Raw genomic sequence first — 14,126 nt, forward strand, 5'->3', positions numbered from 1 at the left:
TGCCCAAAGAAAAGTCAGAGTACACATGGATGCACGTCCCTTGACCTGCTTCTCACTTAAGAATAGAAGCCCAACTCAGATGGATTTACCTTGTGCCAACAAATGCAATAGCAGGGAATCAGAAAGCCTGTAAGCTGAAGAGCAGCCCAGGCAACTTAGTAAAACCCTTTCTTGCAAGAATATAGTTTTCAAATATATGCTTAGTGGGGGTAGAGCACTCGCCGGTTGTGTCTGCGAGGCACCATACTCAACAGAGAGAGGAAACCGAGCGACGGAATGGAAAAGGCAAATGTGTCTTCATCAGCTGAGTGGAAGAGAACGGTCTTTTGCTCTCAGCTGCTTACATAAATGAATAAAGCTATTCCTGCATTAAGTAAGAGCAAGTAAGTACCCAATCACAGGGCTCCTCTGAAATGTGGGTGGACAGGAGCAGAGAATCACCTTGACCAGGAATTGGTAAGCTATTGCTTTTCTTTTTCATCAGGCTTAACTTTGAGGTTTTAAATAGTGAAATCAGCAGGTGAGGCTCGTGAGGCTGTTTCCCACTGTTGTTCACATAAAAGTCAAGTCTGAGGCTCTGTGGAACGAGACAGACTTTTCACTGTTCAGGAGGATATTCCCAGAGAACAAAAGTCCTCTCTTACTCACTTGTTCCTCACATTCCTCAAGCCAATCTTAGTGCCGCAATAAGACAGACACCTGTTCTTGTTAAGGAAACCTTAATGGTCCTGAGTCAATGCTGTACATGGTAGCTTTGCTTTATTTTTCATTGAATACGCATGAGACCTTTTGGGGTTTTGCAGTTATGTCGTCTCAGTACTTTGAAGAATGAAACTGATCACAAGTAATGGATAAACACAGGGGCTGGGCCCCAATACACCTTGTTTACAAAAGTGTGTCTGGTGAGATTCCACTGTGAGTTTGACAGCATCTCAACTTGTTCAATGTAGAAATGACATTGAGCTTAGGGTTCCCTTGGAAACCCTACTCCAGACAAGGTAAGAATGCAGTTTAGTCTGTTAAGGTCTGTCTGACCAGGGACTTCTCCAGTAGTCCATATCACTGGTGATGAATTACTACTTTATAGCCCGTGTATGGACCAGAAAGTACGCATTCAAGTGGAGAAGATGGTGTCCTCTCCCATGTAAGAAAAAAGCTAAAATAAACTGATGTAACAACAGAATCTGGGAGGAAATGCCTCAAGAAACTCAGCTGCACTTTGAGTTTCCATTTACACTATACACAGTATGCATGAGCGTTTTATGAATGCCCTTGAATTATGTGTCTTTCCTCCCCAGCCGAATTCTTCTCCAGGTTAAAGAAAAAGAAAAGCTTAATATACCCAACATGGGACATCGCTTCTTCAGATGCTCTGAAATGCCAATCCTTACCTGACACTTGATGCCTGCCAGGCTGCAGGTACATGTTTCTGGATCACAGAACACTCTGCAGTCGCAGCCACAGTCTTCCCGAGACAGGCGGATGGCTCGCAGCTCATGTTTCTCTTCCACGTCGATCTTTTTCACTCCAGAGGCACGCAGCAGGGCTCTCCGTTTCTTTGTGGGCAGGGGCTGTAGGAAGAAGTACTCGTCTACTTCTGTGTTGTCCAAATCAATGTCGTCGTCGGAAATGTCATCGACTGTCAGAGTGCTCGCTTCTTCAGACTCCACTGTGCCATTCTTAGTCATCTGGAGGCAGAAGGAAGTAAACAAGGATGTCATTTGGGCAGAGGCCAAAATCCCCACTTCAGTGTGGGTGAGGAAGAGCTGAGCTGTCGCGCGCAGAGTCTGCAACCACAGAAGTCAGAGGAAAGGGAACAGCGATGTCAAAACAGTTGGCTTTTTTTTTTTGAAAATATTTATTATGTATACAACATTCTCCTCCATGTATGCTGACATACCAGAAGAGGGCGCCAGATCTCACTACAGATGGTTGTGACCCATCATGTGGTTGCTGGGAATTGAACTCACGACCCGTGGAAGAACAGCCAGTCCTCTTAACCACTGAGCCATCTCTCCAGCCCAACAGTTGGCTTTTTAAAAAGCTCTGCTCACAGACAATGACTGAATGCAACTCTTCACCTCCTTATGTCAGTGACTGCAGTTACAGCTTGAGAGGCCAGAGTGTGAACCGAGCAGAGGTTACAAGACAGCGCTGCCGGAAAAATGTTTTTACACTCAGCTCAGGGTGACATCTCTGATGTCAGAGGAAATGTGCCCTGGATCGGAGCTGACAGCATCTCAGTGGGAGCCATGACTACCTTACTCAGCAAACATCATGTCCTTGGAATAAGATGTCTGTCTTCCAGGCCCCAGCAAAGTGCACATTCAGGACCAAGGGTTGCACTGTGCCAGGGTCACAAACACCGGTTATTACCCAGAACACTCCAAGAAGAGACGCTTGATAGACGTAATGAGCCAGGTCAGCCTGCTCTCAATAGAACAAGGACATAGATTAGTGCTGGCAAGGACTCATCAGTCCGCCACTGAGACAATAAACTGGGTTCTCAGAGGAGTGCGTGTAAACCCCAGACCAAAGGTTTGCAATCCGCGCATCAGCTCTTGTGCACACTCTTTCCTTGGCTACTCATGAAGGCTGTGCCTATTTACATTTCTTTTCTATATTAATCTCATCCACCAGTAAGCCCTGGGTATATATTTCATTTGCTATTATTATAAAAAACACCGAGTGTTTATACAAAACATTTAGAAGTTTTCCTCAATCATGAGCAAGATATTGGGTGTGTGTGTGTGTGTGGGGGGCAGCCCAGTAACAAAAGCAGAAACTTCATAAGAAATAAACCATGCGAGTTCTAAATATGGACGGTATTTTTAACTAATTTATTGCCTTCCAAATTTTATTAATTATGGCTATTACTATGCCTGATGACTTGACAACTCATCCATTAGACAGTGAAAATACTCTAGAGACATGAGCATTTTGCTCTCATCTTTACAGAAGGAGAAATAGTTATTATTGGACAGCAGACTTGCATTGCCCAACTCTGTACTGCAGAGCAACACTAAAAAAAATAAGTATACCCCAAGATAAACTGCAAAGTTCATACTGCTTGTACTGTAAAATGTGGCCCTGAGTTCTGTCACTGACAACTGTGAGCATGGGACTTTCCTCTTGAGCAACTGTGTAAATGTGTTCACACTCACTGTGGGAATAAAAGCACTACACCCTGACTTAGAATAATAGAACCCAAGCATTTCAATTTTACAAATGTGGACCCACTGATTGGTATTAGTAAGTCATTTCAGGAGGTCATTTTGCACATCGAGACACACTAGAGACACATGACACAGTAGCGTGAGAATCAGAGGGTGGTTTTATAATCTTTGAGTCAAATTCAGGGTGCTCAAAAAAAAAAATAATATTCAATTTCTTTTTTTCTTCCATCTTAATTGTTGATTTAAATTTTTGTTTCCCCACAGCCTACTTTGTTTTTATTATTGAGAGTTTCATATTGATGATTTGAAATTATTGATATTTCCATGTATATAATAGGTTTTGAACATATCCATCACCATCCTTGCCCCACCAATTCCTTCTCTATCTCGAGACCTTTCCCTTTCCAACTTGATGTAATCCTTCTGCCTTTTTCTCTTAAAGCCACTAAGCCCATTCACTTCTGCATGTACATGCATGGGTGTACAATCATCAGCAGCCTCTCAACTTTATTTTACCTCATTCCAAAAGCAGATTTAGTCTACTGTCAATGCATTTTATGGTCCAGGCAGTATGATGCAGATAAATACATACAAAATAAAAAATATATAATGTAAGAGAAAAATCATCATATCAAATTACAGGACAATTACTCATCACGTCTAAGGCAGTAGGGAAATCTTCACCTTTAATTGCCATTTATTTCCATTCAATTTCATTGTTTATAACCAAGACATGGGTTGAGTCCATGATTCCAATAAGCTGGACAATATGTAGGCTAATGAATGCACTGTGCTCTAGGAAATGTACGGCTAAAATTATTGGTGTCAGTGAGCACACCAAACATCCAATTCAATGCAAAATGGGTATGATGAGAAGAAATAATGAAAATATGGATGAATTCAAATGTTAAAAAAAACCCCGAAAAATAAGATCACTTCAATAAAGCACCTAAATGGTTCGTCTAGCAATAGAATGTTCTCATCCTTAGAAAATCACTAACACGCCGGGCGGTGGTGGCGCACGCCTTTAATCCCAGCACTCGGGAGGCAGAGGCAGGCGGATCTCTGTGAGTTCGAGGCCAGCCTGGTCTACAAGAGCTAGTTCCAGGAAAGGAACCAAAAAGCTACGGAGAAACCCTGTCTCGAAAATTAAAAAAGAAAAAAGAAAGAAAATCATTAACACATGAAGATTACAGTGGGAACAGGACTGAAAACCCCTTCTACTCTAAAGCACTAACTGCCGTCCGTCCAGCACATTAAGGATGCTGCTCATGAGAGTGAGCTGAGCTGCTGCATGTTCAGCATCAAATATGGAATTCCATAATTATCTCAATTCATGGACAACGAAAGTAATTATTTTATAGTTGGGACAATTGGTGCTTGTAAAAGGTGGTTTGTCCAAGTCTAGCTGAGTGACTGATGTTGTTCACAATCAACCTGGGGGTTTATTCGACCCCCAAATCTTTCCAGATCGTCAAGACTAGTTTAGAGAGAAAATCTTTTAGAGTGATGTTAGAAAATGTTTACAGAAGAGTTTAAAAACAAACTAATCAAACTAACTAACTAACTAACTAACTAACTAACTAACAACAACAACAACAACAAAACCAAGCAGGCATGAGATCACTGGCTAACAGCTATGATCAAAGAGTTGACCTCAGGACAAAAGTGAAGCAGGAGACAAAACATGGTCCATGCTTCCTTCAGATTAGCTCCTTCAGAAAAACAGGATATGAACCAGACAGAGAGAACAAAGAATGCAGAAGAAAACAGAGCCTGGGGAGGGGGGAGAGGGAGGGTCTGTATATTTTGCATGTGAGGTGGGCCCTATTAGTAGAAACTGGTCAAAGGTGCGTGACCTAACGTGGTCAGTCCTGATTTTCTCAGCTTCGTCATTTATTCTGGGTTGCCTCTAACCAATGCAGCCTGTTCCCTAATTCAGTCATACTACATTAGTTTTGCTGATTGATGTCATATATGTTTCTCCTATCATACTATGTATACATAGTGAGCAAAGCCTCTGTCTTCATCTCCTCTACTCCTGGCACCTTGATAATGCATCGTCTCATATAATTGGTTAATAAACTTGTTTTAATAAAGGAATAGATTTTTTTTTTAATCGCTATGCTATTGCTACCAGTTCCTACAGTCGATGTGGCGGCGTTAGAATGGACAGAAGTTTTTTCATCTAAAACCTTCAAGTCAGCTGGGAGAAAAAAATGTAATAAACATGATACAGCATAATATATACACTAAAACATACATGCACACTGTCGAAGTAAAAGGGAGACAGAAGGACAGGATGAAAGGCAGGTGAGATATAAAGCAGAATTATTTACTTGTGTTCCTGAATTCATAATGCCCTAGCAGAGAGTGATGCTCAAGCCAAGGATGGGAGAGCAGCCTGCCAGGAAGAATCTGCACAAATAGGAGGGAGCGGCACCGTGGAAGAGCGCTCAGGGGCTTCGTGTGCCAATCCCCAGGCCCAGACAATTTATGCCTCACGGTAATGAAAAAGTCTAAGTTATGATTGCTCATTCTAACATCTGTGAGGACTCATGGGGGAAGAAATTAAATGATGATCAAAATGGGAATGAATTGTTTTTTTTAAAAAATGCTAATTCTGGAAAACAATATTCTAAAAAGGATGATTTAAACAGATGGTCTCAGTAGAGGGGATAAATGAGAGCGTTGAATATAAACTACTGACAGGGTTCCTGAGAGAGAAAACCAACATAGAGTTCATGTTTCAAATGAGCTCTATGCGAAACTACACTGTAGGAAAGCTAAAGAGCGAGGTGCACCAAGGCCTTGGTCCCCCGCTCTGCTGGCCCCTGTTCCCGCAACCCACACAGCACAGCTGGGAAGCCCAGCACTACTGTCTTGGGAATTCATTGTTCTTGTGTAGTCCTAAGAACTCCTCTGGGGGCTCTGAGAAGGTTCCACACACACTCTTCACAGGAAACAACGCTATCTCTTTAGTGAGTGTGGTCGGAGTGTGAACGCAGCTCTGCAAATGGCGACCCCGCTTCTGTTGCACCTTCAGTGCGTCCAGAGACGAGTCTGGCATCGTTTACGCCCATCAGTGACAGTGGCTCTTCCTGGCAAGGATTACTGGTGGGAACAGTGGGCACAGTGGGGCGATGCCGGAGCCATTCCCCCAGTCCTCCTAAGGATCACTGCTCTGACAGGATTTCCCAAACTGAGCTCAGCCTTGCAAAACACAGTTTTCAAATCAAGACCCAGATAAGGGCAGGAATGAATGTTAAAATACAACCAAACCCTGCCAATCCCTTTATGTCTGGCATTAAAGAGCACTCTATACCTGGAGATACTAAAACCTTGTATTTTTTTTTGTTTATATCATGATGCATGTTTGATTTGAAAGAGTTGTTTGCTTGTTTATCTCTCCTTTTACTGTCTTCTTTGTTCTACTTACTTAATATGAACAGACCAATCAAGATTCCCCAAAGCTATTGCCATCTTCATGCGCATCTGTGGAAAGGACATATGGGAGTTGAGAGTGGATAAGGCAGCATGGGTACTCATAAGCAGAACTGTATGGGGTGGGGAATCCAGGCAACAACGTCGCTGCTCCACAACCCTTGGTGGGAAGAACTGGGAACGTTGAACACTACAGAACAGAAATACATAGATGCCATAAACTATGTTCAGTATGTGCATGTCTACAAGCACTGTTTTTATACATTAGGAGTTCAGAAAATAAATACATCTTGTGTTCTACAGTGCAGATGTGGGGTGGAAGGTATGGGATAGGGTAGTAGGTTTCTCTGTGGAAGGAAGAGCTCCCCCTTAAAGTTGTAAAGATGGAAGACACTATTTTAACGAAGTGATGTACTCTGGGTAACCAGAGATAGGTAATTTAATTTGGCATGTACAAGACATGCATTGATGAAAGAATTCCTAGTTGTGTGGTCTGAATTAAGAAGGATGACCCAGTTCATAAGGTATTTGGCAAATTGAAGAAAAACATTCATAGCACTTTGATACTGAGTCAATTTTATATTTATATATATTTATGTATAGTTCTTCAATTTATTTACTATGACCTTCAGGTTGCAAATTAAAACCAATTTAATCACTTCAGTGAGTGCTTATGCAACATAATAAAGCCTTCCTGGTCAATAAATACATCATCTAAAATCATAAGACGTCTTTGGAATCCACATTACCATGAAAGTCACTAGAAAGAAGAGTGTCAACATACAAAACATATCTTTCCTAAAATGCATCCTTCCTTCTGGCTTAGGTCAATATTGTCTCTTCCAGTGGCAAATCATAAGCCAAGATGCATCCAGTAGCATGCTGGTAAATACTTAAGCATTTGACACTGTCAAGACATAGTTATCATTGCTCGTGGTTAACAAGTTCTGGGGCTTCCACTATTCCCTTCCTAGCTAATTTTGAGATACAGCGGGGAAGAATAAAAATAGAATTCGTTCTAGTGAGCAACATCACTGGGTGCACCCCACATAAAATACAGTATTTTTCCTAGATCCAAAAAGTAATATTTCTTGCACAGGAAGACCCTAAAGATTTGATTACATATGCTTAATTGTTCCCTGTCAGCTAAAATACTGAAATATTTTGAAAGAACATATTCTTAAATACATTACATACACACAGGGTAGAAACCCACCCTGTCAGTCTCTATCACTTTGCTTAGGTAAATTTTCTCTGTCCTTGTCAAAATAGGCTGTGTATATGTGCACAAGACAGAGCAGGTACTTGGCACAGCAATGTTTTCCATTTGGTGCTGAAACTTGCCTCTGTTTAAGATGCATTATAAGAGCTTTCCTACTTAGTATGTTCTGAAGCAATCTCTGCAGAGCTTAACAGGGAGGTTCTGTACAGTAATTAGCTCTCAGCAGCACCACGATCAACACAATAAACTATATCTAAAGACAAGCTGCAGCATAAGGAAGAAAATTAAAACCAAAGCTAAAAATGTTGAAATTATGGGGTTTGAGAGATATTTCACCCATCCCTTCCAAGTGGATGTATTTCATGTATTTCTAAGAACATCTAAATTCTTTCCCTGGATCATTAATCCCAAGACTGTTGAAAAGATGTAGAGAGCTGACCTGGAGGTGATGGGGAAGGTTGCACGGGTAAGTCACTGAATGACCGGAGTACTCAGCACTCAGAGATCTTGAGTGAATAAGATTGCTGTAGACATTTTTTTTAGGGGCTTCATAATTAAAAGCTAGCTACTCTCTTTGCTTCAAGTTTGGAAAGAGGAGCCAGTAACCAAGCACGACCCATGAAGACACAGAAGAAACTGAGATGGGTATATAATTCAGGAGAGCAGCTAGAGATGGTAACCAAAAGTGGAAGACTGGACAGAGCTTTGACCCCAGGAAGTAAAGGAAGAACGGTTTGATTGTAGAAACACTGGCAAGGAGAGGAAGGTCACATATGCACAAGCTGCACTTGGTTTCTCAGAATAATGCGGTTGAGTCGTCTAGGATGAAAACAGAGGCAGCTAGGACGACAACCCGCAAACAGCCGCTGAATGCGTTTCCCAGAAGCAAGAGAGATGCGAAGAAAGGCCAATGCAATTGTTCTACCGTGTGCTGCACATTACTAAATCTAAGCACTTAATTTGCAAAGGAGCATAGTATTACAATGACTGTATTGATTACCATGAAGTGTGTGACATCTGAATGGGCTTGACAGGAAAGGGAAAACTGTTCTCTGTTATTTCTCCTAGAAACACACATTTTATTCAATTAGTCTTCTCCATTACTTATTTATAGTCGATGTGTGAAATATCCATGGTGCCAACAAGAAAGACATACTTGAAACTCCTCAATAAATTAGATTTGTCCTACAAGTCTGTGTCTATATCTATATAATTTATTGACATCTATGTAACTCATAACACAGAAAATGAATGACCAAATTAAAAGCAATTTTATAGTCAAAACCTAAAGTTCCATTCTTGATTATTTCCAATTTGTTATTTTAAGGAAACTTCTAGAAGCATGTATAACTAGAACTCAGCAGATACCCTGGGAAATTCAGAGGCATTGTGTATGAGGACTTTATCAACGCCGCATAAGGTCACTGACTTTTCAAATAAGGAGAGTGAAAGCCCAGTGTGTTACTGTGACTCCAACATGAGGGTTTGGGGAAGGTTCACAGTGCCAGACATTGTCTGTCGCTACTCTGCAGGGAGTTTACTGACACTCCCAGAAAACCATCTGGGGGGGGGGGGGGAATCCATTTGGACTCATCTCTCTCTCTCCTCCTCTCCCTCCCCCACTCCTGTCTCATCAAGGCTTTATTAATAGCTCTACTCCACTTGGAGCCGACAAGCCTGCTTCTGCCTCTGGAGTGCTAGGCACACGGGTGTGTGTCACTGAGCCCAGCAGCAAAGCTTATCATTAACAATCCTTTCTCTCCTGTTTGGACCGCCCTTCTGCAGCAAGGTGTCTCTGATGCTCCCACCCAAAGCCACCGAGACAATTTTGCCACATTTCCCCCACAAGGGAATTTATCCTTGGAAACAAATGTGTTTAAAAGAAAGATTCCTAGTATCAGTGAAATTTTTGGCACAGCTATCATTTTGGGCTAGTTAATTCAAGTTTGGGGACAATTAAACCTTAGACAAAGTATAATTTATGACTTTTTTAATCATAAAAATTAATGCTAGAAGAACTTCAGTGAAAAACTTCAGGGAAAACTTTCCCTCTCATATATTTTATAATATATCTCTAATGATATATATGCTGTCAGGTTTTAGCTTCACGTAACATGTGTTTCTGAGTACATATGTACTAAGCCCACTGTAGAATTCCCTGTTAGCTTCACCTTCATTTGGAAGAGGGGATGATAACCAAATGCCATACGTTTACAACCAAAGGAAAGGCCACACATTTTCACAGGAGAATGAAACCCTAAGGATGACACCCGCTGGCTTGTCCACACCTTCCCCTAAGCACAGTTTTACTTGCAAGTCACCAATGGTGCTTTTTTCATTTCTATTTTTCTTGTTCTGCTTGCCAGAAAGTAGTGTGAAAATCTCTCTCCCCTCTCCCTCTCCCTATACCTCCCCGCTTCCCACCCCCCCGTCCTGTTGGACCTGGTTTCTGTTTCCTGCTCCTGCAGAGGACTGTGATCTGTGAGTCTACCCCTAAATAAAGAAGCCTTTATTACACTCCATTCTGAGCTAATGTGGGACCACTTTATCGTGTTCATCTACAGAAAGAGGTGGAAGAATTTAGCATGAGAGTAGCTCTCCGCCTCACGAAGGGAAGGCTGCTGCGGCTTGTGGTTCCTTCAAAGAAACGCATGCACGGCCATCATTGCAAGTCTTCTGGCTCTCAGATGGTTTACAGTTGCTTAGCTGTTAGAATCTATTGCACATACCACCAAGTCCTGAAAAAAGATCAGGGTGTCTTCTCTGGTTCTATACTTGGTAATCAATTAATTTAATAATAAGAAGGACAAAAATAATATCAACTAGTTTTCTACTTGGTGAGTGTTTTTTGCTGCCTGTGGACTTTTTTTTTTTAATCTCAGCTATGTTCTGATGACTTTATCCCATTGAGTCTTTGTGAGAATTCATTCGATCATACATATAAAATGCTTAGCAAAAAAAAAAAATCACCTAGTGATTGACAGCCATTACCACTGACTTACTAATATTTGAACTTGGAGAATGATGTCATCTCTGGAGAGGAAAGGGAGTTAGTTTTCAGAGAAAGGCTGGAGTTCAGAAGCAAAGTTAATAATTATTGTTGAATTAAGTACACAAAAATCAGTCAGAAAGACAAAAACAAGCATGAGAAAAAATTTTCAGTGAAACTTCCCAAAGATATTGACAAAAGGAATGTGAAACTTCATGGGGACTGAGTTATGTCCAGCTCAGTTTAACTTACTGTCTTCACATGACATAACTCAATGATAGATCAAGGCATTTTCTGCATTTTGTTTTTCTCCAACTTAGATGCTGTCCCCACACCTCTTGACCACATAAAAAGTCCTCCAACTCCCATACTGAAAGTCTACCCTCACCACAACAGGTAGCTTTCCCTACGATTTTTGGTCATGTCACAGCAGGCAAGCAATAGTATACCACCTCCAGCCATTCGTCCTACAGCCAGATCCCCATGGTTTCCAACTATCCCTCTGTCCTTGTAAATTCAGCTCCCTACCCAGCACTGCCCTTCTTCTTTCCTAAGTTCCTGTCTCCTCTTGAACATTTCTTTTCCTCTCCTTATGTTCAGTCCAATTTACCCTATACTCGCCTCTCTCCGGGCCAGCTCTAAGAGCCCCTTTCCTGGTCTGACAGGACACCACTTCTCTCTTACCATGGCTTTCTACACCCTCAAACTCTTATCACATAATTACATGACTGTCATAACAGTTCCAACCTGTGCTTAAGACTTAGGATAACTTCTGAGTCCCTGAGGATGAAGAGAGACAAACACTTTAACGTGGCACCTGAGCCTCCTTCATGTAACTCCCCTGCCTCAGGTCCAGCAGACAACCCCATGCCATCTTCTGTGCTTAGCCACTGTCTCAGATCTTCCTGTCCCTTCTCTCAGGCACATTTCTTGACTTCCTGTCCACATCTGTTTCCCGTCAAAGACTTCCATAACAGCTTTTAACTTTCTTGCATAGCCCTGAATGAAATTTCGATTCAATTTCCTTTGACCACTTGATTGATATTTTTCTCTCCTACTGAAATGCAAGTTCCTATAGACAGGAAACCATAACTGTGTTTAGTTTCCTGCTGGCCCCAGTCCAAGCACACTCTTACAAAGATGTGTATGATGTAGCAATAGCCAATAGTAAGTATTTGTAGAATGGATGAATAATGTCAGATAAGCACCCCATGAATACAGTATACTTACTGCTTTATAAAAAGAAAGAAAAGAATGGAAACAGAAGGAAAAGACCCTGTGGACAAAATGTCCAGCATGCAAAACACAGTTTGGCCTGTGAATAAAAATGGTTAGCTCAGATGATATGAGAATAAAAGATTTTTGCAAAAAAAAAAAAAGAACTAAAGTTTCACCTTTAGCTTTAGAGAGTTGAGCTTCTCCTCTCTGAGGTGTTCTCTCAGCATCTCCCGGTGCAGCCGTTCCTGCTCCCTTGCAAACTCGCCCAGGGTGTACTGGCGCACGCTGTTGTGACGACTGGACATGCCCAGAGTGCTGCCCCCCTGGCTGGGCACGCTGGTGAAGCCCTGTCTCCTGGTGAAGTAGTACACGGTGACACAGCTGAAGTGCACATTCTTCGTCCTCAGCCGTTTCTCTCTTTTGAGGATGGAGGAAGCTGGAAGAGAAAGAAGCGGGTCAGTGAAGCCCAGGGCAGCAACGCCCCTATGAAACCAACAAAACATCCTGGATCCTGAGTCTGTTGAGGACATCAATGTTTGGAGCCTTGCCGGCTCAAAAAATACTAAATCCCAGAGTTGGCAAAAGGGCCTTTTAATTTCCTTTCTTACACTCATTTTTTTTTTCTAGGAGCAGTAGAGTAGATTTTAAATGTTTCTGTAATGGCTGTTGAAGCAAACTTCTGGAGAGTTGCCAGTTATTTTTGGAATTAGCAGCAGAATTTAATTCCTCATTTCCTTGAATTCCTTGAGCTTTGGTTTCCTGCATTTCACACAGGTACTGTTATATTATGATCAGAAAAGTCCGAACATGTAACCCTCCATACCTTGGGTTTCATTTTAAAGAGTATGTCTTAATTTAAAAAAAAAAATCAACTATCAAATAAATGAAAAGAGCACTTATTGTGCAGAAAATAAAGGTGGTTAAAGGGCACGAAAACTTAGTTAATATTTTATAAAGAATAAAGGCACTAAAGGGTTCCAAGACAAAGAAATGACAAATACTTATGGAAATGCTATTTATAGTCAATGGATAATTGCATCCTATATAGATATATGTATTGAAAGAGCTGGCTGTGCACTGTGGGTATGCACAATTGTCACATGCCAATAGAAATACATTGCTCATAACACCGAAAAGATAAACTAACCCAAAGTAATCAAAAATCCATGAAAAAGAGCTTTGACACTGTATAGATTTTAACAACTTAAATCTAACATAGCTTTCATAGGTAAAGTAGTATTCCCCTTTAAATTGTATTAAAATTCAAATACTGAGATAACTAAAAATCCCATAGAATATGTCAGGACCACATTCTCTTCGTATTATTTTTTATTTAACAAAATCTGCATGCTTTCATATACAACAAGGATGTTATACCACGGAATTGCCGGATCAAAATAATTAATGTATACATATTCTTACCTATTTTTATGTGTTGATGATTAGAAACCCTATTATTAGCTGTGGAGACAGAGGAATGGACTGAACCATGAGGAAAATTTGTGCACACACTGAGACCATCTTTAAAACCTCCCACTGCTGGACGGCAGGATAGACTATCTGCCTAAATTCTTTTATTCCATGGGAGAAAAGCCAAACTTAGGGAGTCCAAGTGACTCTGTTGAATGTAATTAATGTACAAAGTAAACTTAAACCTAAAAACCCCAAATTCTATGTCATATGATAAACTGGCTTATGATCTGGAAGGGAAGAACATCACACGTTCATTCTGTTCCAGGTCTGACACCTGTGCCCTTCCCACTCAGATGTGTTGAAGTCCCTTAAAATGTAATCCTTTTGGAAACAGGATCCTTACAGATACAGCCAGATGAAAATGAAATCATTAGCCCCCCTAACCCAGTAGGAGAAGTGGCCTTACCAAAAGGTGAAATCAGGATACAGATTTAGAAAGAAGGGAGACAATAAAGAGACACAGAAAGGAAGGTGGACACAGACACTGAGTTACACCTCCAACAGTCAAAAATGCCACCAGAAGTAGGAATATGCAAGGAAGAACTCTTGCTTGTGAGTTTCAGAGGGACTGCCACCCAGCCAGCAATCTGACCTCCAGAATCGT

At 41.2% G+C, this 14,126-nt stretch overlaps 1 protein-coding gene across 6 annotated transcripts in view; it reads right to left on the minus strand.

The window, feature by feature from the left end:
• Csrnp3 (cysteine and serine rich nuclear protein 3) overlaps positions 1–14,126 on the minus strand; it is a 184,743-nt gene that overhangs the window by 10,901 nt on the left and 159,716 nt on the right. For 5 of the 6 annotated variants that reach the window (XM_057755103.1, XM_057755105.1, XM_057755104.1 and 2 more), the window contains 2 exons: positions 12,226–12,485; positions 1,392–1,688 (listed from right to left, as the gene is read on the minus strand). In XM_057755103.1, coding sequence (XP_057611086.1) covers positions 1,392–1,688; positions 12,226–12,485 — 557 coding nt within the window. The remainder of the gene's footprint in view (positions 1–1,391; positions 1,689–12,225; positions 12,486–14,126) is intronic. The other variant, XM_057755108.1, reaches the window with a different exon arrangement.

This window comes from Chionomys nivalis, chromosome 22 (genome assembly GCF_950005125.1).
Source record: "Chionomys nivalis chromosome 22, mChiNiv1.1, whole genome shotgun sequence".
In the NCBI taxonomy this organism is placed as follows: domain Eukaryota; kingdom Metazoa; phylum Chordata; class Mammalia; order Rodentia; family Cricetidae; genus Chionomys; species Chionomys nivalis.